This window comes from Ovis aries, chromosome 3 (genome assembly GCF_016772045.2).
Source record: "Ovis aries strain OAR_USU_Benz2616 breed Rambouillet chromosome 3, ARS-UI_Ramb_v3.0, whole genome shotgun sequence".
NCBI lineage: Eukaryota > Metazoa > Chordata > Mammalia > Artiodactyla > Bovidae > Ovis > Ovis aries.
Window position 1 is genome coordinate 215,721,224 of NC_056056.1, and position 27,702 is coordinate 215,748,925.

Genomic DNA, 27,702 nt, shown 5'->3' on the forward strand with positions numbered 1-27,702 from the left:
ACCCCTGAGCCGCGGACCAGTGGGCACGCGTGGATGGTCACTCTCTCAGGTCACCGCCTCCAGGAAGAGCCTTGCCCGGGCCAGCAGGGACCCGTGCTCATGGGGGGCCCCCCTGCCCTACCACCCGTCTACCCTGGGCAGGGCTCACCCTACTGGGCTCGAGCTGTGCAGTGACCAGCCTGGACCCTCCCTGCGGGTGGAACACACCCACATCTCTTCACTGTTCTCAGCCCCTTCTCTTCCCCGAGTCCCCAAGGGCCCCAAGGCTCCCACCTGGGCTGCCGTCTGCACCCCCTTCCTCCACATGCTGGAGACGGGGCAGCACAGACCTGGGAGTCACATGGGCCCGAGGGCACAGCTGCTCCCTCGCTGTGTGACGATGCCCGAGCACCTTGCCCTCTCTGGGTCTCAGCCCCTCTTCTAGCAAGTGGGGCTCTCCCTTGCCTTCCACTGTGGGCCAGGCGGGCCTGGCTGCCGCCTCTGAACACCCTCAAGGCTGGTTTTGGGGAGACTTAAAGGGAAGAGGGGTCCCCGCCCTGGGGAGCCTGAGAAACAAAGCTTCTGTCCTGGCGTGGACCCAGGCGGACGATGGTCAAGGCCGAGGGGGGCTGGTGGGTGGGGGACACTCACACCACTCACACATACAACACAGGCCAACGGGAATCAAACCGTTTATTTCACAGTTAGGGGCTGTCCCCTGGAGCCCGCTCTACACATAAACCACTTCCTGGTGGGAGGAATAACTGAAGTCACAGGAGTGACCTTTGAGAGCCACAGAGAGCTCGTGGGTGGGGTGGATCTGAGCAGGAGGACGGCTGGGGTGTGCGGAGGGGCAAAGTTGACTGGGACACCCCACTCCAGGGTTCCCTCCTGAAGGGGTGGTGACGGCCCATTTCTCGAGCCCCACCCCAGGGGAGAGGGCCGAGGGTGGAAGCGGTCGTGCAGCCCCAGGGACCAGGAGGAGCCTGAGGCCCTCGGAGAGGCCAGGGTTGGGCACAGGCCCCGGCACCCTTAGTGTCTCACCCGCCAAGGCAAGGGGCCCGAGGGCTGTCCTTGGCAGTCAGGGAGTGGCCGGAGTGAGGCTCAAGGCTTTCTAAGCCTGGAGTGACACAAAGTGCCAGGAGGTAAGGACCGAGGGGAGAGAGGCCTGAGGACCTGCCTCAGGCTGGAAGCCCGGCACCCCTGGGCCGGGTCTGTGGACCCAGAGCTGCCTGGGCCCGGCTCTGCCCAGCGGCGGCGTGGTGGTGGTGGGGGAGCCGGAGGGGGGTTTGGGGGCCTGGCAGCCTCACGGCGAGAGCAGCAGCTGGACGAGCTTCTGGAACTGCTCCCGATGCTCGTAGATATAGACCTCAGTCTCCCAGAGGGCGTTGACCAGCACCGTGTCGTTGACCTCGTCTAGCATGATGTCCGTCCCCAGCTGGGGGTTCAATCTGTCCAGGGTAAGGAGGAGGGGTCACGACTCCAGGACACTCAGCCTGGGTTGAGGGACGAGAGCTAGGACTGGGGTGGGCTTGGGAAACAGAGCGGCCTCTCGGGGAAAGGGACAGTCCAGCCTGGGGGCTGGGGGCTGGGGCCAGCCGAGCCCTCACCTGAAGTACTGGATGCCGACCATCTCGCACCAGGCCCGGGCCCGGTCCACGGCCCGCCCATCTGGATCTGTGCACTGGTGAGAAGAGGCCCCTGTGAGTGTTCAGCCCACGCAGCACCCACAGCCCCTGCCCAGGCTCCCAGGTCCCAGGGCGGCTTAGCTGCCAATCAGCAGGGTGACTCTGGACAAATCCCACTGCTCTGTCTTGCAGTGCCTGTTCCAGCTACGCAATCAGAGTGGCACGGGCTGTGGCGGGACAGGGGCTCAGCAGGGTCTGGGGTCGGTGAGCGTGGAGGGGCTGAGTGGACAGGCCTCCATCTCCCGGCCCCAGTAGCTTTTGTTCATCTGACATTTTGGGCTTCCACATGGGCCGTGCGTGAAGGAAAGAATCGTCAGCTAAACAATAACTGAAAACCCCGCTGCAGGTGGTCACCGAGGGTCCTGCCAGCTCTGAGACTCTGTACTGGGGATCCCCCCTCCTCTGAGCTGGCTAAGGAGGGTCCACAGAGCCCTGCCATCTCCCTGACACCCAGGGTTCCCACAGGAAGCCTCATCCTGGGGCTGAGACCCCGAGGGGAGTGGGCTGGGGAGAGGCCATACTCACACAGTCCACCACCATCCTGCCCAGTTCCTTGGCCCCAAACACAGTCTTGGCCAGTTCCCAGGGGTTGCTGGGTCGGAAGACATCCACACAGGTCACAGGCACCTGCGGGGACCTCCCTGTCCCCAAGGAGACGACAACGGACAGCTTCTTCACCTTGTTGTCCTGACCCTGTGGGAGCAGGACAGGTCAGAGAGGGCCTTCCCCTTGGTGGACCTTTCCATGGATGGGGACACCCAGGGGTAGGGGATGGGGGACAGAACTCCGATGGCAGAAGCACAGCTTCTCCTTTGCTTTGCTTCTTCTTTGCTCCTCCTCTCCTTTGCTTCGGAACAAGTTCGGCTGCCAATCTTCTGGGCGACCTTGGTGACCCACCTACCCAAGCTCCTCATCCACCAAGACAGGTGATGTCTGAGGACCCTTCTCCATCTCATAGTCTCTCAGCGATTCCCTCTCTCTCCCTGCCCTTCTTCATCTGGCCTCTAGAGGGCACTCGTCTCTCTGCAGCGTGGGGCTGCCTCTGGGGCTTGGTGCTGACCGCAGTGACAACCACAGCCAGTAGGGATATAGGACACTCACGGTCAAGCACTGTGCTAAACCCTTTGCAGATAAGAGCCCGTGGAAGCCTCACAACAGTCCCAGGCAGTGGCTGAAGTGAAGCATGGGCAGAGCCAGGCCCCACGCTGCCTCTCCTAACATGCTGGGCCTCGCCTGCCTCTGCACTAAGCTCCTTGGGCTAAGGGCCGCTTCTTTTCCTCCGGATCACTTAATCTGCACTGTCCCCTCCCCAAAGGCCTTGGGATGGACTTCCTTTCTCCGTGAGCCCTTTCTGAGCCCCCAGGCCTCTGGGGGCGGGGGATGCTCCTGGGCCCTGCACCATTCTCTGTCATAAGCATTTGAAACACTTAGATGGACGTTTGCTTGTTTAGGGACTGTCTTCCCTAAATGTGAGCACCCCAAGGGCAAGCGTGTGTCTCCAGGCCGGGCAGTGTGGCTAGGCCTGTGACTGGCATGGACCGGTCCTCCCCACAAACAGCAGATGCTGTTAGCTGATCATTAACACCCTTCACCACCTGGTCTGGACTACACCTCAGAATCCCTCTTAGCACAGCGCTTTGGGCAGACACCAAGCAGGTTCAAGAGTGAGATAAAATTGCTGTCAAGGGCATGGATGAATGATCACATGAATAAAAGACATTTGCTCTCCCAGGAGTCAGTCCTTAGTAAGATTTGCAGAAACAAAGTGCCATGGGCAGTCACGTCCAGCTCCCCCAACCTATGGTGGCTCTCACCTTGCGGATCAAGTCCTGGTTGTACTCATGGATCTCAGTCATGGCGTCTAGCGTGGGGTTGTTGGCCAGCAGCCCACCATCCAGGAAGCGCCCGTTGGGCCGGAAGTAGGTGGGGGCTGCCCCACTGCTTCGGGCTGCCCGCCACACCAGCTGCTCTGGGGGTAGGGGAGGAGGGGGTTCAGTGGCACAAGAGATGCTGCATTTCAAATCTCAGGGGGTGTGTGTGTGTATGTGTGTGTGTGTACACGTCATGCTGTGTGAAGAGGAGAGGCTGGGGACACTTCAGAAACAGGATGGACAGGCCATACTTGGTGGAAGGTGGGGTGCAGCCCGCCTGAAGCCTGATGGCTCCCCAGCTCTGCCTGCCCTCAGCTGATACACTCAGGAGGGCAAACCAGGGCAATGGGCGGGATGGTGGTGGGCTGGGGGTGCCTGGCAGCCAGGCTGTGTCTCCCACCCACCACCCTGCAGCCTCTCAGGCCAATCACTTCCCACAGATGCATCAAACATGGTTTTCACCTGAAGGATGCGTTGGAGGCTTGAGGTTAATGTTCTGGCTGAATCGAGGCTCCCGAACACACTCTGGAGCCTCATAATTCCGGAAGAGATGGAGTTCAGCCGGCTGCCGGTCGGACAGCGTCCCTGTGAGCATCACCCTGGAGAAACAAGGAGCAGGACGCTGAAGCCACCGACCCACCCATCCTTGACAATCCACCCTTGGCAATCCTTATCCAAACTGCCCATGTACTAATCCTTAAACCCAGCGTTTCAACTTCTGGAAATGCATCCTAAGATGCTCCCAGACATGTGGGAGACGGGCATACACTAGGCTATTAATGACCTTAAAGCAAATAGCTGGAAACAACCCAATGTCCATCAGCAGAAGGGTTCAATACACCGAGGTTCAGTGGGTCTGTGTTGCTGGAGAGCAGCTGAGGTAGTGCTGCATGACTAATGGGTGGTCAGCACCAAGATTTGTGTTTAAGTGGAAAAGCAAGGTTCAGGGCAGTGTGTGTGTGTGTGTGTGTGTGTGTGTGTGTGTGTGTGTGTGTGTGTGTGTGTGTGTGTGTGTGTGTGTGTGTGTGTGTGTGTGTGTGTGTGTGTGTGTGTGTGTGTGTGTGTGTGTGTGTGTGTGTGTGTGTGCGTGTGCGTGTGCGTGTGCAATGGCTTCAGTTGTGTCCAACTCTGGATCCCCGTGGACTAGCCCACCAGGCTCCTCTGTCCCTGGGATTCTCCAGGCAAGAATACTGGAGTGGGTTGCCATGCCCTCCTCCAGGGGACCTTCCCAACCCAGGGATCAAACCCGTGTCTCCTGCATTGGCAGGCAGGTTCTTTACAACTAGCACCACCTGTGAAGGCCACATGTAATATGCCACTACTTGTTTAAAAACAAACCCCAAAAGACCCCATGTACCTATTTGCTCCCTTCCCACCTCTAGAGGGTCAGACAGTAACTCTGGAAGGACCCGTGTAACAATGACCTGCCTCTGGGGCACGGGACTGCTTGGGGGCTGCAACTCCCAGACTGGAGTCAGGGGAGAATTTTCAGAGTGCCATCTCTGATACTTCATCAGTGTTCTACCATGCAAGTCTCCAGTCTATTAAAGAAGACTCCTAACTGTCTCAAGAGACAGACATTCTTAAGTACTGAGGGGAGAGCAGACTGACACAACCCCCTGGAAACTAGCATGTATTCAGACCTTTACAAATGTCCTGGCTCTTTGATTTGGGAATTCCATTCTCGAAAATTTAGCCTAAAAGAATAATCTTAGTTACCATGAAAGCTCTTTGTTTAAGGCTATTCAGGCAGTGTAATTTATTACAGTGAAAAATGAACGGTCTACATGGAAAGGATAGGAGGGAGTGTCTAAACAATGGAATGTTTTGCAGCCATTTCAAATGGCTACCAAGGAGTTCAGTCTAACACCGAAATGTATTTTTTACATTGAAAAATATAAAGAAAAGGGAACAAAAAAAAAACCTCTCTGCATAGGAAAATAAGATTCGTTTTACACTTTGAAGAATCTTGTGGAAAGGTTATTCGAAAATTTCTCCCACTGAACAAAAAAATAATGTTGGAAAAATTTTTTTAAAAATTAAATCTTAAAAGCATAGAAGATCTGACAAGACAGAAAGGAAAGACCAGGATAAACTAAGGATAAGCAAAAACCCAGAGAGGTGAAAGGAGCAGAAACCCAGCTTTGACCTGAAGGCAGACACCAAACTGTCCATCTGAACTTCAGTTGAACCGCTGATGGTCTCACTCGGCCAGGTGGACAGAAGTCAAAATCCAGGGTTCACCAAAGGTTAGGGATCTAATGGAAGACCCTCCCCACATTAGATTGCAACCCCAAAGGACTACCCACCTGGATGAGGGTAAACCAAAAATAAACCTGCCTCCTTCCCACTCCTGGAAGCTGTGAGTAAAGTTGCCTGGCATTGAACAAAGGAAGGAGAAAAAAAAAATCCTTGAAAATGTGTAACCACAAACGAATCCTCCTGCAGATCTGTAGATTAAATTTACACCACCTGGGGGAGGGGGCAGTTCCAAAACCTTCATGCCAACGATTTAGTTACAGTGGCCCTAGATGGTACTGTACATGGGTACCTGGAAGATACCACATAAGAGAGAAGATACCTCATTCTAAGCTCCATAGAATCTGCACATATTATATCTCAACACTAAGGAATACCACACAGTTTCAAAAATGATGAAGAGGGGGAACATCATGAAATAAAACACCATGGATGAGAATAAGCATAAACCAACACAGACAGCAAAACATACCCATATAGACAGCAGTTATTTGAATCCTGAGACAAAGATTATAAATCAGCTATGCTTATAATGTTGAAAGACATCAAAGACAAGCTTGATAATATTTTCAGAGAACAGAAAACTACAAGTAATGACCTACAAGATTTGAAGATAAACCAAACAGTACTTCTAGAAATTAAATAAACACTTGAATTATTAAATGGAAAATCAGATAATGTTAAAGAGAGAATTAGTGAACTGGAAAATAGGTAAGAAATTAACCAGAATCCAACACAGATAAAATGAAAGAATATAGAGAAGCAGTTAAAAGACATGAAAGAGAGAAAAGCTCTAACATGTTTTATTGGAGTTCCAGAAGGAGAGGCGAGAGAAATTTAGGCAGAGGCAAGGTTGAACAGAACTGGGGAAAGCCAGCAATCCAAAGATTCAAGAAGGCCAAGAAATCCAATGCAGGATAAATTAGAAGGAATTCATATCTAGATACAGCATAGTACAACTGTAGAGCACCAAAAACAAATAAACACATAAATAAAAGCACCCAAAGGAAAAAGACTACTTACTTTCAAAGGAGTAAGAGTTAAGCTGAAATTGACTTTACAAATGCAACAATGGATGCTAAAAGATATAGAATGCTATCTTGCATGTTCTTCAAGAAAATCACCAGCCTAGAATTCTATACTCAACAAGAATAAGAGAGAAAGGAAAGAATTATCAATTGACGAGGGTGAAATAAAATCAGTTTTAAATGATGAGGATGAAAAACACCCATTTTCAAACAACTCTGATGGTGGAGAATTCACTACCAGCGGACCATCTCTATGGGAAAACCAAAAGAAAGTACTTTAGGCAGAAGGAAGGTGGTTGCAGGAAAGACTGTAAAGCAAAGATGTGATACACATACATGCACACAGATATGCACACTCATATACAGACACACATACATACCCAGTGTGTGCTAAAGCCAGCTCATACCAGCTTGTGAGACCTATTGCTAAATCTCATGGGCTGGTTGTCAAACTGTTGGTAGCCTGAAATCAACCACAGTGGGAGTATCTTCACCATGGGAATTGGCAAACAATACAAACCAGGGCTTTCCCCTGCTAAGAGATCGAGTTTACCAGTGCACCACCGCTGCTGCTGCTGCTGCTGCTGAGTCGCTTCAGTCGTGTCCAACTCTGTGCGACCCCATAGATGGCAGCCCATTAGGCTCCCCCGTCCCTGGGGTTCTCCAGGCAAGAACACTGGAGTGGGTTGCCATTTCCTTCTCCAATGCATGAAAGTGAAAAGTGAAAGCGAAGTCGCTCAGTCATGTCCAACTCTTCGTGACCCCATGGACTGCAGCCCACCAGGCTCCCCCGTCCCTGGGATTCTTCAGGCAAGAACACTGGAGTGGGTTGCCATTTCCTTCTCCAATGCATGAAAGTGAAAAGGGAAAGTGAAGTCGCTCGGTCATGTCCGACTCTTCGTGACTCCATGGACTGCAGCCCACCACGCTCCTCCGTCCCTGGGATTTTCCAGGCAAGAGCACTGGAGTGGGGAGTGCACCACTAGATTAATATAAATAAACATCAACTTCAAAAAACAGTATCTTGTGAAATTTTTTTAAAAAGATAGATTTAAAATACAGAAAAGTCACTATAAATAAGATAGGGGAAAGAAAATAGAATTAAACATTTAAGAATCCTTCATTATCTGAGGGTGCGGGTAATGGTATCAATTAAATTTAGACTTTTATACTACACACTGAAAAAAAAAAAAGCAACCAGAAATGAGTGCATAAATTTCAAACTATTGAGGTTGGGGTACAGTGTAATGATTAAAACTATTCAGTAAATCCAAAGGAAGGCAAGAAACGTAGAACAAAATAGGATGGCATATGTCATCCCCAAAATATGAGTAATTATGTCAATATAAATGGATCAACCATATAAACTATTAGATTAACTATATGAAGGTTCTGATAGTCAAACCAAACAGCTAAATCAGACAACTAATTGGATAACTTAAATATACTACTATGCAATAAAATCTATAAATAGACAACGCACAGATAAGATAAAGAACAAATCCAACTATATAGGCTACTTGCAAGAAAGACATCTAAAACCGAAGGATCAAGAAGGTTGAATTAAAGCATGAGCACAGATACACCATGCAAATATAACCATGAAAGTATAACTAACAGGCAAAATAAACTTTAAGGCGAAAAGCAGTCTTAGAGACAAAGAAAGCTACTTCCAATCACCGGAAAGAGTCATAAAATTTTAAATTTATATGTACTTAATCACACAGTCTTCCTAGTTCAAGCTGGTTTTAGAAAAGGCAGAGGAACCAGAGATCAAATTGCCAACATCCGCTGGATCATGGAAAAAGCAAGAGAGTTCCAGAAAAACATCTATTTCTGCTTTATTGACTATGCCAAAGCCTTTGACTGTGGGGATCACAATAAACTGTGGAAAATTCTGAAAGAGATGGGCATACCAGACCACCTGGCCTGCCTCTTGAGAAATGTGTATGCAGGTCAGGAAGCAACAGTTAGAACTGGACATGGAACAACAGACTGGTTCCAAATAGGAAAAGGAGTATGTCAAGGCTGTATATTGTCACCCTGCTTATTTAACTTATATGCAGAGTACATCATGAGAAACGCTGGGCTGGAAGAAGCACAAGCTGGAATCAAGATTGCTGGGAGAAATATCAATAACCTCAGATATGCAGATGACACCACCCTTATGGCAGAAAGTGAAGAGGAGCTAAAAGGCCTCTTGGTGAAAGTGAAAGAGGAGAGTGAAAAAGTTGGCCTAAAGCTCAACATTCAGAAAATGAAGATCATGGCATCCGGTCCCATCACTTCATGGGAAATAGATGGGGAAACAGTGGAAACAGTGTCAGACTTTATTTTTGGGGGCTCCAAAATCACTGCAGATGGTGACTGCAGTCATGAAATTAAAAGACGCTTACTCCTTGGAAGAAAAGTTATGACCAACCTAGATAGCATATTCAAAAGCAGAGACATTACTTTGCCGACTAAGGTCCGTCTAGTCAAGGCTATGGTTTTTCCAGTAGTCATGTATGGATGTGAGAGTTGGACTGTGAAGAAGGCTGAACACAGAAGAATTGATGCTTTTGATCTGTGGTGTTGGAGAAGACTCTTGAGAGTCCCTTGAACTTCAAGGAGATCCAACCAGTCCATTCTGAAGGAGATCAGCCCTGGGATTTCTTTGGAAGGAATGATGCTAAAGCTGAAACTCCAGGACTTTGGCCACCTCATGCGAAGAGTTGACTCATTGGAAAAGACTCTGATGCTGGGAGGGATTGGGGGCAGGAGGAGAAGGGGATGACCGAGGATGAGATGGCTGGATGGCATCACAGACTCGATGAACGTGAGTCTGAGTGAACTCTGGGAGTTGGTGATGGACAGGGAGGCCTGGCGTGCTGCGATTCATGGGGTCACAAAGAGTCGGACACGACTGAGCGACTGAACTGAACTGAACTGAATCACACAGTCTCAAAATATTAATGTAAAAGTTGACAGAAAAGTCAAAAGACAAATTCCCAGACTGGAAGATTTTATCTTTCTCAGTAACTGACAGAAGAAGTGGACAGAAACTTTAGTACAGATACAGAAGATTTGAAACTTTTAAATGAATGTTGCTAGCCAGCATGACTTAATCCACATGGATAGATACCGGCATTCAACAAATGAAGAATCCATATTCTTTTAAATTATTCATGGGGCATCTATAAAAGCTGAATGTAGAAGGCCAAGAATCAAGTCTCAATAATTTTAAAGGACCAAAATCAAACAGAGCATGTCCTCTGACTACAAAGCAATGAATAATAAAGAGATAACTTGTAAATTCCTAAGTTTAGAAACTGAGAAATGCCATTTATTAATAATAATCACAATGCTTAAAGAACAATAGTAAAAATTAGAAAATATTTTGAACTGAATAATCATATTCTAAATGTGCCTATGGGATATAATTAAAGAAGGAAAATGTTTGTTTCTCTTTTTTGGTTTTTGGCTGTGCAGCACAGCTTATGGGATCTTAGTTCCCCAACCGGGGATTGAACCCATGCCTCCTGCAGTGGAAGTGTATAGCCCTAACCACTGGATCGCCAGGGAATTCTACGGAGGAAAATGTTTAGATTTACAAACACGCACACGTATAATATGCATACTTATATAGTACAAGAGAAAAAAAGGCCAAAAAATCAATGAGTAAGACACTTATTTCAAGAAGTTCAAAAAAAAAGCCAAATAAACTTTAAAAAAGTACAAGAAGGAATAAATATACGTACAGAAATTAATGAAACAGAAAACGTATATATAATAGAGAACCAACAAATAGCCCAAAGTTACTTTTTTGAAATACTAATCCAATTAAAAAGCTTGTAGTAGCAAGACTGATAACAGGAAAAATGGAGGTGTAAATCATCAGGAGTGAAGAGGGCCGTAACAACATGCTGCAGACATTAAAGATAATAAGAGAATTTTTGGACAACTCTATGCCAACAAATTTGAAGATGTATATGAAATGAACATATTCCTAGAAAAACGTAACTTAACCAAAACTAACTCAAAAAGACATTTGGAAACCCTGAATAGTCTTATAAACATTAAAGAAATTGAAAGCAGAGATGGATATGGTTATGACTGAGCGACTTTCACACACACACACACACACACACACACACACACCCAGGTGCGCAGCAGCATTATTCACAGTAGCTAATAGATGGAAACAAACCAGATGTCCATCAAAAGATGAATGGATAAACAAAATGTGGTCTATAAATGCAACAAAATACTATTCAGTCTTTAAGGAAAAGGAAATTCTGTCACATGCTGTAATATGTATGAACCTTGAAGATATTATGCTAAGTAAAATAAGCCCGTTTTAAAAAGACAGACACTGTATGGTCCCACTTACATGACATACTTAGAGGAGTCACCTTATGCAGACAGAAAATAGAATGGTAGATGACCGGGGCTGGGGAAGGGGAGGAATGGGGAGCTGCTCTTTAATGGGTACAGAGTTTCAGTTTTACAAAAAGAAAGAGTTCAGGAGATTAGCTGCAGGACAATGTGAATATACTTATCACTACTGAGCTGAAAAGTGGTTATAGGGGAAAAATGATTAAGAGTTAATTTTATGTTATATGTATCTCGCCACAATTAAAATTAAAAAAATAAACAAATGGTATTTCTAAGTACCAGTCACAATTAGAAAATGAAATGTTTAAAAATGCATAATTTACAGTAGCACAAAATATATGCAGGTACCTAAGAATAACACATGTGCCAAGATCGCTATAGATAAAATTTTAAAACTGTACTAAGAAACTAAAAATAAATGGAATGTTTTCCTATATTCTCTAATTGGAAGACTCAGCGTTTTAATGTGTCAATTCTCCCCTAAATAAGTTTACAACAAATTATTATATCTAAAATAAGCAACAGGATCCCACTGTATAGCGCAGGGAACTATATTCAATATCCTGAAATAAACCATAATGGCAAAGAATGTGTGGGGGTGGGCGTGTATGGCTGAATCACTTTGCCGTATGTCAGAAACTAACGAGACATTGTAGAGCAAGCTTAGTGCAGTAGCAGTGCAGTCTTTCAGTCCTGACTCTGTGCAACCCCACGGACTGTAGCCCACCAGGCTTCTCTGTCCGAGCGATTCTCCGGGCAAGAATACTGGAGTGGGCTGCCATTCCCTTCTCCAGGGGACCTTCCCGGCCCAGGGACTGAACCTGGATCTCCCGCATTGCAGGCAGATTCTTTACCATCTGAGAGAAGCCCCAACTATACTTCAGTAAAAAAGTAATCACACAGACTCAGTGTAAGCACAAGAAAAATCCCAACAGGATTTGCTTTTCTGTAGAATTTGACAGTCTGATTCCACTGATACAGTTTCTGTGGAAGTGCAAACAGCAACAAGTAAGCTGTATCCTACACAGCACTCCCACGTGCTAGGCGCTTTTCTTATAAACATAACGTTTTTACTTGTCATGAAAGCCCCAGGAAGCAGGTAGTATATTATTCCCATTTTTGAGAAAAGGAAACATCAGAGTCCATGCTCTTAACCACTTCTCTAAAGAGCCTCCAAGAAGAGCCCTGAAGAAGGACAAGGTGGGAAGCCCTGCTATAAACCTGCTGTAGAATTAGGACTCCCTGGTCAAAGACAGACCCAAGAAGGATCCTAGACCCTTGGTTCAGAAGCAAGGCCTTCAATATGGAGGGAAAGACAGACTTTTCACCAATGAGGCTGGGTAAACTGCTTGTTCATGTGGAAAACAAGAAATTGGATCTCTCCTGATATAAAAATCAATTCCAGGTTGCTAAAAGACCTAAATTAATAAAAGACTTTAATTGATAAAAGGCAGAATGAGGGAGCTTCATGACTGGACCCAGGAGACAAACTTCCTGCTTCCAGTTAGAAAGGGTTATTAAATGGACAGGAAAAGCACAAGCCATAAAAAGTAAAATATTTATAAATTCTACTGCATTAAGAACATCTGTTGATCAACAAAACATTGTAGGGAAAGTGAAAAGACAAGCCTAGAATGGGAGATTCCAAATCCATGTGTCCATCAAAGGCCTAGGTTTCAAAATATAAAAAAGATAATTAGGAAGCCTCACAACCCCCAAATCACCCAACTCAACTGTGCCAAAAATGAGTAAAACACTTGAACAGGAACTTTACAAAAGAAGAAATCCAGATGGCCTTTAAACACATGAAAAGGTGTTCAACATCACTAATCAGAAAAATGAAAATTCAAACCAACAGAGACAGCACCTCATACCCCTCCCCCAGTTTATAAAGATATAAACATTAAGAAAGATAAATTGCTTTGACAATCATCATTGTTAGCAAGAATGCAGAGCACCATGCGTGCATGCTAAGTCACTTCAGTCGTGTCTGACTCTTTGCGACCCTATGGAGTAGCCCACTAGGCTCCTCTGTCCATGGTATTCTCCAGACAAGAATACTGGAGTGGGTTGCCATGCCCTCCTCCAGGGGATCTTCCCAACCCAGAATTTCGAACCCAAGTCTCTTACGTCTCCTGCATCGGCAAGCAGGTTCTTTACCCGTAGCGCCACCTGGCAAGCCCATGCAGAGCACCAGGAACTCTCAAACATGCCTAAGGGGAGTGGAAACAGAGACCGACACTTTGAAAAGCCACGGAGCAGAATCAAAGGGTTGAGGCCATGCCCCCTCCAAGACTTGGCAGCTCTACTCCTAGGCATGTGCCCCACAGGGTCAGAAAGCAAGGCCCAAAATGTCCACTGAAGACTCAAGAGGTCCTAACAGGAAAGAACCCAAGGGCCCATCAAAGGTGCCTGGAGAAATAAACCGTGGGGGTGTCGCCACATGAGCAGCAAGAATGAGTGAAGCGCAGAGCTTCCCCCATCAGCAGGCGCCAGGCTGGCCGCTGCGGCACTGAGGAAAGGAGGGGTAAAACGCAAAACGGTTCCATCCAAACCCAGACAGGCAGGACTGAACCATGCTGGGGGCTGCACTCAGGTGCCGGACCTGGGGAGAAAATCCGGTAAATCCAGTTCACACCAGTTAAGATAGCGGTTACCCTCGTGGGGGGTGGGGAGAAGCAGCTGTGATGGGGCAGGGCACACATTTCGGGCTTGGCTGGTGGTCATACATGGGTGTCTGCTTTAGATTTATTTACAGAACTGTTTAATGTACTTTTCTAAATGTTCTATTTCACCATAAAACAGAAAAAAAATGTCTAGGATAAAATATACAAAAAACATTTTTCAAAACATTATCTTTCAGTTAATAAATCATGGATGATATATTTCCTCTTCTTTTTACTTTCTGTATCTTCCAAATTTTCTTAAAAGACTATGCATTATTCTTAAATAGAGAAAAAAAAACAGCTTTATTATGAAAAGAAATCCTCCTAACCCTCCAGAGCTTGCTCACACCTCACTTCCTCCAGGAAGCCCTCCCTGACCACTTTGTCCACAGTCTTTTCTCCCCCTCTTGGTCCCACAGAGACTCAGTTGCCGAACACTTTTCAGGGGTCCGCTCTGGGGCAGGCATTGTGCTAGATGCTGGGACTACGGAAAAACAAGACAGTCACATTCCTGCTTCAGGGAGCTCACAGTCTGGCAGGCAAACGTGGCATGAGGCAGAAAATCAAGTAATTCCAGGATGGAAATAAATACTACAAAGAAGTGGTACTGAAGGTTCTTCTGGAACCTCTTAAGCACATGGTACTTTGCGTGGTTGCCTTTTTTTTAGGTCAGTTATCTCCCAATCAGATCATAAGCCTTCCCACCTGATGGCTGCATCACCGCATCACACACACACACACACACACACACACACATGCACACACACGCACACATGCACACACACGCACGCACACAGAGCCATGCTCAGCAAGTATGTGTGTGATGGACGAGAATCAACCGGCTCTGACGCAGGGATGTGCTGTGTGGATGGAAAAACATCAGACATGGGCGGAAGCTGTTCCCTACCTGTGTTCTCCAGGATCCCCCCACCCCTCCCTGCTCAGCTTTAATCAGACCAGGGCAGGGAGCCTTCTGCCCCAGGAAGGGCCAAAAGGGGTGCATGGCTGGCACCAAAGCCGCCCACGTCCCACCCAGGAGGCTTACTTGGGCTTCTTGACGTCCGTCATCTTGGTGTGCTCTCCAAACTCCCGCTTCAGGAACTCCTCCAGGGGCCCCGACTCGTAGGGCCGAGAGCCCCGGAAAACCTCATCCTTCATGCGAAAGTACACACCACGCATGTAGGCCATGGACTTGCCTAGGAACGAGCAGGGCGGAGGTGGGGAGAAGATGCAAGGGCTGCCCCGACAGAGGGCCTGGGCACAGGGACCGGGGGTGGGAGGGAGCACCGACTGAGCCGAGGCTGCTGGGACCCTCCTCTGCAACTTCCCACACAGGCAGAAATCCCCTTCAGCGGCCCCACAGCTCGGTACTTAATTTTATATTCGTAACTTGTGTTTTTTTCTTTAATGATGGGCCCCAAAAGTGTAAAAGCTTATAAATCTAGATCCACCCCATTTGCCACAGAATAGAAGGACCGGCCCTGTCCCGTGAGAACAGACAGTGTCCTGGGGCAGGCTGCACCTCATGGGACAAGGAAACCGCTAAGCACCCCTCAGTTAGGCCAGGGGTGTGCAAGCAGGGGGCTACGGAAGTGGGGGCTTCTGCCCACTGGAGAGGATGACTGCCCACTGAGAGGCGACTTCTCAGATACCTCCCATAGCCCCTGGTAGCCCGAAGACCCTGGATGGGGGATAAACATCCCCTGAAGAAGGACATGACCCTCTCTGGAGGAGAAGCAAGGACCTGCGCCCTCTGCCCCACCCCCAGACCTCATGACCCTCCTGCCTCAGGCAGAGGTCAGCCCTGAACTGGCCCTTATCTCAGGGAAAACCAGAGACGGGACCTGGGGCCCCAGAGGTCAGGAAGAGAGGTCCCAGCAGCCGCTGCCTGACAACCTCCTCTTCCTGGAGCTTCATGGACGCTGCTCTAGGCCACCTCCTGGGCTGGCCGTGTCCCCTGTCCCCCAACACCCTGGATGGCCGGGCCACAGCCTCCTCTCACAGTGAACGCCTAATGCCTGGGGGCTCCCTGAGGTGGGGCGTGCTCCGTCCTGACCCCTGGCACCAAGCACAGGCCTGGCCGATGTCAAGGAGGGGAGGGTCCTCTCCTGGTGCCTTCAGGTCTGGAGGACGAGTTGGAGGTCCTGGAACCCAACTCGGGCAGGGATGCTGAGATAATTCCCGAGGGGTGGTAGCTGGCTCCGAGAGGGCCCCCTATAGGCAGCATCGCGCAGCCAGACAGCAGCTCCATGAAGGAGACATCGTGTGAGTTGAGACAAGGCCGACCCCGAGGTCTGTCCAGCAAGCAAAGTGCCCCCGTGACCTCAGTGAAGCTACAGGGCGAGCAGATGGCCTGCGGCCTTGGGATGTGCTGGACTGGGAGCCCTAGGGACTCCTAGGCCAGCACCCCCTGGGGTGGGCCACGTGACTTAGGGCCACCCCTCTCCCAGCGCCTCCATGTCCCTGGGGTAAAGTGAAGTGTGCAGACCACGGCGCTGGTATTCGTGACTCAAGGTGGCTCCTAACACTGAAAGAGAAGAGAACCAGCTCTGTCCTCTGGGCTAGGCGGGCATCACTGTGGCCCACCCTCAGCCCTTCTCCTTCCAGCCTCAGACCCCAACACCCTCTGTGCAACCCCCTAACCTGAAAGAGGGCTCTCGGGTCCTCCCCACCTCCATGAACTCTGCAAAGCTCTGAAAACAAACTCAGCCAAATCCAAGGGCAGGTCTCAGCCCCACCCCATCCTGCCCCGCGGCCCAGGGGCGGCCCTCACTGTGCAGGATGGCCAGGGCCAGGATGCCCCCCGTGCTGGTCCCAGCCACCCAGTCGAAGAGGTCCTTGGTGGCGATGCCCGAGGCCTTCTCGATTGCGATGAGCAGCTGGATGATGACGAGGCCTTTCACGCCCCCTCCGTCCAGGCAGAGCAGGTGGTCGTGGCTGTGGTGGGAACAGCAGTGGGAGAGAAGAGGGTCCCATTACAGCCAGCACTTTGCAGGCCGTGTCCCTGAGCATCTGCCCGGTGGCAGCAGCTTGAGCCCTGGAGACCAAGCCCTGGAGCTCATGTGCTACTGGGGCTTGGGGGTGGGGGCCAGGGGTGGGCAGCACAGTCAGTCCAGGGACAAACACGGGACTTCAGGAGACCAGAGGTGCAACAAAGAAGAGGATCCAGGCAGGTAAGGGCAGGTAAGGGTGGGGGGACGGGTGGTGTAAGCCCTTCTGGCCAGGTACCACCTCAGCAGACACCTGGGTCTGTCTCCCCCACAGCTGGTAAATGTGGGAGCCTATGACCCCTGCCTCCGGGCTCCCTCATCTTTTCCTGGACAAGCTGCCCAGCTTTGCAGCAAGCCCGAAACGTGGCAGAACAAGCTGTGCTGTTGCTGGAGGCCTGTGGGGCCCTTGACCAGGGAGGCTGGAGAAAAAGGGCAAGAGACCCTTCTGAAGATGTAGGGTTGGCAACAGAGGGATCAACCGGGAGGAAACAGGGCTAAGCTGTGCGGCTCTCAGACCTTCGCGGGGAGGGCCCCACAGGCCTGTCCCGACTCTCTCCTCACTCCTCCTCTGGGGAAGGGGAGGCTCTCAGGGCCGTGCAGACTCCCCTGGCCCTGCTGGAGCATCTGCACCCTCCCTCCTCTCACTGGAAGGGACCTGTTGGTCTTCCCTGGGGTACCCCTCAGCCCCTGCACTGGTGGGGGGGTGTGTGTGTAGGGGTGCAAGGAGGGAAGCGTGAGAAGGCTGCTAGAGCAGGCGCACTCCCAGGGTGCACGTTCCAGGGTGGCTGAGGAAACGAATGCACTACAGCTTGAGGGGAAGCCGACCATTCAGATGTGAGGTGGAACCACCGATATGGCCCCCCGGTCCGGGAGCTGGGGCTGCCTCTGCTTCCAGGAGGGAAGGGCCTTCCCTGCAGGGGTGGGCACATGGGTGCGGCTAGGAGAGAGCCCGCAGGGAGCAGAAAGGGCATGGACTGCGGAAGCCCCGGCTGCTCTGACACTGACTCTGTGTAACCTTGAGCAAGTGACTTCCCCTCACATTCTGCATCTGCCAAGCAAGGTTCCTAATGAGTGCCTCCCGAGGAAGGCAGTTAGGAACACAGGAAAGTAAAAAAAACAAAAACAAAAACAGAGAACAGAGAACAGATAAACCACCTCTGTTATTAAAGGGAAGGGTGGAGAGAGCACAGCCGAAAGGAGGCATGTTTGTCCTGGGAACTCGCTGAGCTGGCGGGCATGGGTTCTGACAACTGTGGTCACCAGGGACTGTCCGCGGGGACAGGGTCTGGGCCTCTCTTAGCACCCATCACCCCGGCCTGCCTCCTAGCATGGGCCTGGGTGGACAGCAGGGGCTTGGGATGCCAGCTGTACTCCTACTGGCTGTTGGAGGGAGGGAGGGTAGGGAGCAGGTGGAATCAGAAGGAAGCAGGCTCAGCACCGTGCCGCTAAGGGCTCTCTCCAGAGGAGATCTGGGCCAGCTCCCCCGACGACCCGGGACAGCAGCCGCAGCCAGCTCCATCGAGTGACCGGCAGCCTGCAGGGCGATTGATGAAGTAGACCCAGGCTCTCTGAAGACTCAGTCTCTTTGCTGTGAACTGCAGAGGGCGCAAGCCACCTCACAGAGCCAGATGCAGACTAGACAACAGCCCCAAGCCCGCTGGGCGGCCCACCAGAGGCCTCGCACATGTGCACCGTCCCCCACGCCCCGCCCTGTCCCCAACACTCACGTCCGCTTCTCGTCCCTCATGGAGCTCAGGATGAAGGCTGGCTTCCGGGCCCGGGAGATCTGCGTGATGTCCTGCAGTTCTGCGGGGCACAGGGCAGGGTGGGCAGGGCCCAAGCAGGTGCTGGTCTCCCACCCCACCTCCCCTTTTGGGGGCAAACCTGGAGCTGTGCCCTCACCCCTCTGTCCCTGGCAGGAACATCTGCCTCCCACTCCCTGCAAGGGCTCTTCATCGCAGAATACAACTGGCCCCTTGGGGAGCAGTGGGCTTGGAACACGGAGGGGAGCCCACCGCTCTGGGCATGGCCCCCTACCCTGCCTGGCAAGCTCTCGATTTTCCTGTATTTTCCCCCCAGAGCCCCGAAGCACAAGCACCCCTGCCCTGTGTGCTGTGTGTCCACTTCACAGAGAGTTTCTTCATGCATGCCAGCCGGTGCTGCGGACAACCACCTTCTCCAGAATCCTTATCCCCGATTTACGGATGAGGCTCGTTTAGCCAAAAGGGCTGAGTCGGGACATTTCCCGGGGTTTGACTCCCTGAAGGAAGAGAGATAGCCCGACTGCTTCCCAGACACCTCTTGTTCTGATCCCAGGTCTGGAAACCCTCAGAGGCCTCAGAGCGGTGCCCTTACCCACAGCATGCATGTTTTGCCTGGGTCCAAGGCCCATCCCATGCCCAACAAATGCATTAGCTGCTCTTCTGACAAGCAGCCTGGCCCTGCAAGGCCTCATCATCCGGATTCTGACAGGCTGTCCCACCACTGTGCATGGAGTCTTAGAAGCAGCGAAGCAGGACAGCAGGCTTCCAGGCAATGTGTCTCCCCCTCACCAGGGCAAGGGGCCAGAGTGGACAAGATAAGCACAAGCCTAGCCAAGAGAGGTGGTGGACAGAGCGCCAGGGAGTGGGACGTGCGGCTGAGACAAAGGAGAAGAGGGGACTAGAGCTGCATCTAACTCAGGGCACAGCGGGCCCTGCGGCTCCTCTAGGCCCAGGGCATTACCCATCTGATGCCGCGCCCCAGGCCCACCATCCGGCCTGGCTTGGGTGACTGATTGCCTGTAAAATTGAGAGAGAATGATGGGGGGTGCGGGGCGGGGAGGAGGGGCCGTTGGGGAGAGAGGCAGAGCCAGAGGGACTAACTGTGGCTGCCCGCTCTGCCCTGTCCTGAGTTCAGGGTTGGCCAGGCTATCCTGTCTAAAGATGCTGGTGTCTGATTCCCCAAGAGTTTAAGAATAGTGCTGGCTTATGAAGGATCGGTCCCTGGCTGCCTTGTTCAGGGAACCCCAACTCCTAAACAATCCAGGGTTCAGGGTGGGCCAGGCCCACAGGAAGCCCAGAGAAGGTCTCTGCCTCCTTGGGAGCCGTCTCCTTGGATACCGAGGATGCACAGGGGCAGATGCTAATTGCCTGGCCAGTAGGTCACTGAAGGGGCTGGAAGAGGAGCACGGAGGCCCCGGGCCTGATGGAGACGCAGCAGCATGGTAGAAAGGCTCCTGGTAGAAGCCAGAGAACCCCCAACAGCTCTGAGTCCCCAAGAGCACTCCTCGCTGCCCGCCTGAGCTCCCAGGACAGAGAGAGATCAACAAAGCGCCCACCTTATAGGTGTCCAAGGAACCCTGTCAAGGAAGCGGACCACAGGCCATTAGCCAGGGACCCCACCAGTCTCCGGACTCTATGTGTTGCTGGCTGTCCCCCAAGGCTGACAAATGCTGCCCATTGCCCCTTGCTTCCTTTAATAACCTCTTCCCTGGGCCCCAGGGTTTCTTTCTTTCAGGACTGCCTGACCCAGGGACCTAGGAACCAGGTGGAGAGGAGGGGGCATGGGAGGGGCCAGGCCTACCTAGGTTGTTTAAGCTGATCGGTGGGGGATGAGATCTTTCCATGGAGAAGGAGGGAGCTGCCGCGGAGCACTGCTCCGTCGAGAACCCTTGCGTGAGTGGGAAGCGGTAGTCGGCCCCCACAGTTCTCAGCAGAGTGAGGAGCGCCTTCCTGGTGACGACTTGTCATGTGTGGGGAGGGGGAGATGGCACAGGATCAGAAACTGACCAGATGCAAATGAGAGGTCCGTTCTGCACCTGATCCCCTATCCCAGGCCACCTGGGGGGTAGGGGGTGCCCAAGAGCCCACCCCACCCTGACACAGTGTGCGCACTCTAATCTGTTATACTCAAAACAGCTTCTGGGGTCTCGAACTTGGAACATGGATGAGAAGGTTGGTGTTTGAGGAACCCCCTCTTTCCCTTCTACGCCAGTCAAGAAAGCAGGATTCCCACCTCCATATTGAGCAATTCTCAAGGCTTTTTGAGCTCAACAGGGATGAACCAGCCAGTGGGTGTCTACTCCCACCTACCGGACGGGGTCACTGAAAAGGCACATGCGCCCGCATGCACGCTTGCTGGCACGCACTACGAGGTATCACCCACAGCAGCCTCCACAGCTCCCCAGAACCTTCCAGAGGGCTCCAGGCGGCTGGTAAGGAGGATCTGCTCTTTCCAGCCCAGCAGCCAAGGCTCGCCAAGTATGCAGGCAGTGCAAACACCGTGCCAGTGTGCAAGGGGGGCACACGTGTCATGCAGCACATGCCAGGGTGCAAGGGGGCACACATGTCATGCACATGCCTGTGCACAAGCAGGGGTGGGGGGCAAACGTGCCATATAGCAATGCACCAGCCTGAGGCTGTTCTTACAAGTGATCCCATCAGTGAATTCTCCAAGAGTGGGGAAGAGTAGGCTCCCACTGCCTTCCCCACCCCCACCCCAAGTCTCGGCACCCTGAGGTGGTGGGGGAGTCACAGGGAAGAGGACACTGGTTCGGCAAGCCCCTGGGGGCCTCAGTCAGGGCCCTTGTCCTTGGGAACTGGAAGCTTCCCCTCGGGGCCTCCCAGGTGCTCCTAGGTGCTCCCTGCAGGGAACAGTTGGGAGTGGGGGTGGACAGAATGCAGGCACCTGATGGCTAGGACCTCCCTCCTCCCTGCACACCCCTCCATCCCCCAACTCTGGTCCCAGAGTGCAGAGCACATACGTTTGCTGATCTTGGAGGCTATGAACGCAGGGGTTTCTCCAAAGTCGTTTGGGGTGTCCACCTCTGCACCAAACACGATGAGGGCCTTGATCATCTCTATGTTGTCTTTCTGTTGGGGATGGGGCGGGGGAGGTGAAATCAGCAACAGCCCAGGGACTCGTGGAGAGAAAGGACCTTGGCCTCTTCACCCCACAACCCATCACCTCGGGGGGCCTCTCACCAGGATGGGAAGAGACACTGAAACCCTTCTGACCACCCGCAGTCAATCCCATATTGCAAAGTCTATAGTTGGAAGGCCAGTGCCCTGACAAATAGGCTTATGAGTATCCCCGTAGGTGAGAATCTAAGAACCCAGGTAGAAACTGGAATGATATCCCCCTCCCCCAGCCTGCCAGCTCCTTCTTAAAGGAAGCAATGCATCTATGACCCCTGACCCCAGAGACATGGGGACACTGAAGGGTCAGCTGCTGATCGCTTGCAGGAATAGCAGGAAAGCGTGATCAAGGAAAGGCCCCCCACTCAGTCCAGGGGGGTGGGTTGAGTCAGGAAGAAACTGAGTACAAGTCTTCCCTGATGGCAGCGCCCTCCCCAGAGCACATGCAGTGAACGTCTGGAGGTGGGGCAGTGGGGCTAGCTGGGCACAGTTCCCAGGACACACCAACAGGCCGGCTGCCAGGAGACCTGAGCGCTGGACTTACGTCTCTCTCTTGGGGTGGATTCCCTTGCCTAAAGCATGAAGAGATGTGTCTATAATGCTGTTTTCCAAATGGCTGTTCACACCCCATTAGGAGGCATATGGGCACAGGTAAATGTGTGTTTCAACTATTAGTTATGTATTCCTTCTTTGGTTACCTTTTATTTGTGGCCCTGGTTTACCACTATCGGTTTGCTGCTGCTGCTAAGTCGCTTCCGTCGTGTCCGACTCTGTGAGACTCTATAGACAGCAGCCCACCAGGCTCCTCCATCCCTGGGATTCTCCAGGCAAGAATACTGGAGTGGGTTGCCATTTCCTTCTCCAATAAGTATAGGTTTAAGTAAGTTTGAAAGCAAGCCAGGGCTTCTCTGGTAGCTCAGTGGTAAAGTGTCTGCCTACAACGTGGGAGACCCGGGTTCGATTCCTGGGTCGGGAAGATCCCCTGGAGAAGGAAATGGCAACCAGTATTCTTGCCTGGAAAATCCCATAGACCAAGGAGCCTGGTAGGCTACAGTCCATGGGATCGCAAACAGTTGGACACGACTGAGGGACTTCATTTTCTTTCAAAGTGACTAAGCAGCAGCAGCAAAAGCAAGGCAACTTCAAGCAATGATTAAGTACATAACTGTAAAAGCGGTTCGTGGATCTGCCAGAAGCTGCACAGATGGAATGCAGGGGATGCAAGTATGGAAGCAGCAGCCTAGGTCAGCACTTCTCAAGGTAGGAACTGTGGACCCCCATGAACATGGAGACCCTTTAGAGGGTTCCAGAGCTTAGAACTATTTCATAGAAATATCAAGATGCTGTTTGACTTTATGCAGTGGCTGATTTTTATATAGTTGTTTGTTTTCTTTTTGGCTTAGCTGTGGCATGGGGGATCTTTCAGTGGTGATGAGCACACTCTTAGGCTTCCCAGGTGGCTCAGCTAAGAATCCATCTGCTAATGCAAGAGACGTGAGTTCAATCCCTAGACTGGGAAGATCCCCCGGAGAAGGAAAAGGCAATCCACTCCAGTATTCTCCCCTGGGAAATCCCAAGGACAAAGGAGCCTGGTGGGCTACAGTCCATGGGGTCACAAAAGAGTCAGACACGATTTAGCAACTAAACAACAAGAACAGCATGCAGACTGTTATTCGCATCATGTGGGATCTAGTTCCTTGGCCAGGGATCAAACCCCGGACCCCCTGTATTGGGAACTCAGGCATCTTAGCCACTGGACCACCAGGGAAGTCCCACGGCTGACTTTTGTACCAATGGTGTAGAAACATCTAGGGATAAAACTCCTGGTGCCTTAAGCACGAAGCAAAGCAGTGCCCACAGACTAACTGTTGTCATGGTTTTCTTCTCTGCCACGTGCTCAAGTGAAAAGTGGATTCATTCATTAGAAAGCCAGCTTCGGGGGACTCCCTTGGTGGTCCAGTGGTTAAGACTCTGAACTCCCAATTCAGGGGACACAGGTTCAATCCCTGGTTAGGGAACTAAGATCCCACATGCTGCTAGGTATGGCCAAAAAAAAAAAAAAAAAGCCAGTCCCTTGATGAAGCACTAAGAAATGTTACTCTTACTACATTCCTACACTGGTGTTTTCAGTGTCATAAAATGGAGAGTGTGCACACAGCGTGTCTGTAGCATAACCAGGTATGATGGTTGTCTCGGGAAAATTCCCATGTGACTGACTGAGTCGTGAGCGGAACAAGCTGCTTGTTCTTCATGAAACACTTTTCACTTGAGAAACGACTGGCAGGCAAACCATGATTGTTCAGCTTGGGGATCTAGGAGACATTTTCTCAAAAATGAATGCAGTGTGCTGTCACTTCAAGAAAAACAGCTGGCAGTATTTTGTGCCAGTGATAAAACTCAAGCTTTCAAACAAAAACTGGAATTCTAGAAAACTGGTATACACCATGATGGGCTCCAGTGGTTTCCCCAAATTTAGAAACTGTTCTGATGAAACCTTAGTGATATTTACAAATGTGGGGGGGTGTTGACTGTATGATGAATCGAGTCAACATTTGGAAGCTGGGCATACTCAGAGAACTAGTATTTTCCAAAGATGACACGGAATTGTGCATAGGTTAAAAGATCCACGCAAAGTGCAAGAGATGCCAATAGATTTGACTGTCACAAAGTGTGAAAAGTCTAAGGAGATGGCTTCAGAGTGTCCACTGTACTCAACTTGTCAGAAACTACCCCTTGTCAAGTTTTGGTGCAGACCATGAATCTGAGCAAACTGGGAGATAGTGAAGGACAGGGAAGCCTGGTGTGCTGCAGTCCATGGGGTCTCAAAGAGTCAGACACAACTTAGCGATTGAACAACAACAAAGAATATCCACAATTATCTGGAAAGGTACAGTTAACCTATATTTTCCAACTATAAACACATCTATGTGAGGCCAGACTTTCTTCATATTTTTAACACATTCAACAACATACCACAACAGAATAAATGCAGCAGAAGACAGGAAAATCCATGCCTTCTCTGAAGCCAGGCATTAAAAAGATTTACAAAAATATAAAACAATACCAACTGTTTTCTATTATTCTCTGTTTCAGAAAATAAAGTTGATTTTCCATAAATATGTTACTTACAATAGCATGGGCTTGGTAAATCATTCTTGTTGTTTTTTTTTTAATTTAAAAATTATTTTTCTTTCTTTTCTTCTTTGGCTGTACCAGGTCTTAGCTGTGGCATGCGGGACCTTTGATCCTTGTTGCAGCACACAGAATCTTTAGTTGCGGCATGTGGGATCTAGTTCCTTGACCAGGGTCCTGCTTTGGCAGCACAGTCTCAGCTACTGGACGGCCAGGGCAGTCCTAATCATCGTTATTTTTAAATGAATTCATCAGTATCTTGAAAATCCCTCATTTGTAATTTTTAATATGGTCAATATGGATAGATCAAATTCAAATAAACAAAGTCTGTGAGATTCTCAATAGTTTTTAAGAGTATAAAAGACAGACCAAAAAGTTTGAGAACTGTTCAACTACATAATTCAAAGGGCCCATTCAGTGCTAAAAATGTTCACAGTTCTATTTATAGTTTCAGTCTTTTGGGCAACATCCCCTCTACAATTATGACCTTTGGTATAAAACAGGATGTCTTTGAATTTGTCCTAAATCTACTTCTTTTAGAGTCCCAGAGAGATTTCCTAGTTTATGACTCTAAGACAAGTTGAACAGAATTATGGGTACCTATGGTTTATGAATTACGGGTACAATCACACACACACACACACGCACACACACACACATCTGTAACAAATAACACTCCCTCCCCTGCATTTAATATGTTCACGCTGTAGTTTTCTAACCTCACTGCAGGCGCTTTAAGGGCAGAAACTGTGCTCTATGATAAACCAACAAAGGTGACCAGTGCCTGCCATGGGCCACCAAGATGTGTAAGCAGGCCTGCCCTCCAGAAGCTTGGAGCCTTCCAGGGAAATAAGAGTAACATGCAGATGAAGTCTGCCCTGATGATGCCGGGATGAGGAAGAACATCCTGGGCGTGCTCACTCTGTGCCGGGTCTTACATGCGCTGCTTAGACATCCCTCATAGAGTCACAGGGTGTCTACCACTGAATCCACTCAACACCTCTGCCAGGCGGGTACAGACACCTCCATCCTCCAGATGAGGAAGTCAAGTCTGGCAGGGTTGATGTGAGTTGCCCAGGGCACAGTCAGTAGCCAGGGCTATATTTTCCCCTCTCACTGTGTCCAGATGTCACATGGAGGCATGGGAATGAGAGGTGCCGGAGCGCAGAGGAAGCAGTTTTTATTCTGGACTCAGAGGGGGACCTGCCCTGGCCTGGGTGGTCACCTGACCCCTGCCGCATGGGCAGCCAACCTGGGGCTCACCGACATGGCCAAGTGCAGCGGGGTGTTGCCGTGCTCGCCTCGGGCATCAGCGTTGGCCCCATGGGTCAGCAGCACCATGACACAGTCGAAGCGGTTGCGCATGACGGCCACGTGCAGGGCTGTGTTCCCTGCGGAGCTGGTGCCGTTCACGTCGCAACCCCGTTTCAGCAGCAGGCGGGCCATCTATGGAGAGAAGAGTCCCAGCCCCGGTCAGCTGGGCGGCTGGAGCGGCTGTGGCCTGTGGCACCTGATGGCACCTGGGCACAGCCACGTCCTCGGGCCTCTGGAAAGCTCCAGCAGCAGGAAGAGCCCAGGTGGCAGGAAGCCCCAGACCTTGCCTTCCACACCCCTCGGGAACTAGGGGACCAAAGACTGAAGACATGGTGACTTGAAAGGGGCTTCTGGGTCCTTTCCTGGAGCTCACAGGACCCCATCCTTCCCTGCAACGGTTCCTCTGTGCCCTGCCCCAGGGCTGCCCTGCTCACTATGACCCTGCCTGGGACCCTGCAGAGGTGTGACTCCCTCTCTCGGTGCCTTGGCAACGTGCACCCCTGCTCACCGACAGTCCTGTGGGGCCTGGTCTCTGGAACCTGACAGACCTGAGCCCAAAGCTCAGCCTTCTTCCTTCATCCCCACTGTCTAAGCTGGGAAAGGCCACTGCACCCCTCTGCACCTCAGCTTCCTCTGCTGTGAAAATGGGGGTGCGAGTTCCCACCTCACAGAGTGAACAAAAGCCCTACAGGAGGGCCTGGCTTGGTGTCTAGCTCCCGGCACGAAGGTGCCCACAGTGGCTGGCAGGCTCCTTCCTCCTGGCACGTCGCATTTGCAAGCAGGCCATGACCTTTGAGGGCACCCAGTGCACTGCTGGGCTGTGCTTCCTGGAGATGAGAGATCAGAGGCCTCCATCCTCTCAGGGGGTCAGAGTCTGGCTCAGGGACAGGCCTCAGAGGAGATGCTCGGCCAGGCTCTCTGAAGAAGTTAGAGGCACTGCCATCACCACCACCATCCACCATCTTTGATTTGCAAGGTACTTGACAATTTATGAAGAAATCTTCTCATGCACTGCTTTGCTGACTTCATGACACCTCCAAAGGCAGGCCATGGACCCCCAGTTCACACATGAGGAGACCACGGAGGGGATACTGCCACCATGCAAGGCCAGGATGTCACCTCTCCTTAGGCTTACCCGCCTGGTGGGCCCACTGCAAGATCAATCCCCTGAGTGTCATCCTCAGAGGCCTCTCAGGAACCCCTTCCTGTTGGCAGCCAAGGAACCAACCTTGGGACCCTCAACCCTGCCCACCCAGCTCATCCTTAGACCCTGCCTACCTCTGCATTCTTGGCCCAGTGGAGGGGGCTGGCTCCATAGCGGGGGTCTTTGCTGTGAATCTGGCTGCTGTCCATGCTGACAATCATTTCAGCACACCTGGGGAGAGAGAAGCCATGTGGGAATAAGAAGGCTGGCGGGGGCAACCTGATGTTGAAAGAGGTCATGACTTCATCAACTGGTGAGGGAAAGCTCCTGCAAACAGAGTTGCAACAAAACCAACC

General features: G+C 51.0%; 1 protein-coding gene and 1 non-coding gene across 12 annotated transcripts in view; one reads left to right on the forward strand and one right to left on the reverse strand.

The window, feature by feature from the left end:
• Positions 1 to 654: 654 nt before the first annotated feature.
• The window catches only part of PLA2G6 (phospholipase A2 group VI), a 60,806-nt gene continuing 33,758 nt past the window's right edge, over positions 655 to 27,702 (reverse strand). For 5 of the 11 annotated variants that reach the window (XM_012175630.4, XM_042247721.1, XM_042247720.1 and 2 more), the window contains 12 exons: positions 27,481 to 27,577; positions 26,152 to 26,334; positions 21,603 to 21,711; positions 20,423 to 20,581; positions 18,586 to 18,664; positions 16,642 to 16,805; positions 14,914 to 15,064; positions 4,001 to 4,137; positions 3,482 to 3,636; positions 2,193 to 2,360; positions 1,590 to 1,663; positions 655 to 1,430 (listed from right to left, as the gene is read on the reverse strand). In XM_012175630.4, coding sequence (XP_012031020.2) covers positions 1,286 to 1,430; positions 1,590 to 1,663; positions 2,193 to 2,360; positions 3,482 to 3,636; positions 4,001 to 4,137; positions 14,914 to 15,064; positions 16,642 to 16,805; positions 18,586 to 18,664; positions 20,423 to 20,581; positions 21,603 to 21,711; positions 26,152 to 26,334; positions 27,481 to 27,577 — 1,621 coding nt within the window. In that variant the 3' untranslated portion in view covers positions 655 to 1,285. The other 6 variants (XM_027968104.2, XM_012175634.5, XM_012175636.5 and 3 more) reach the window with 5 other exon arrangements.
• Positions 23,701 to 23,774, forward strand: TRNAG-CCC (transfer RNA glycine (anticodon CCC)). The gene has a single exon. It is a non-coding gene; the product is annotated as a tRNA-Gly (tRNA).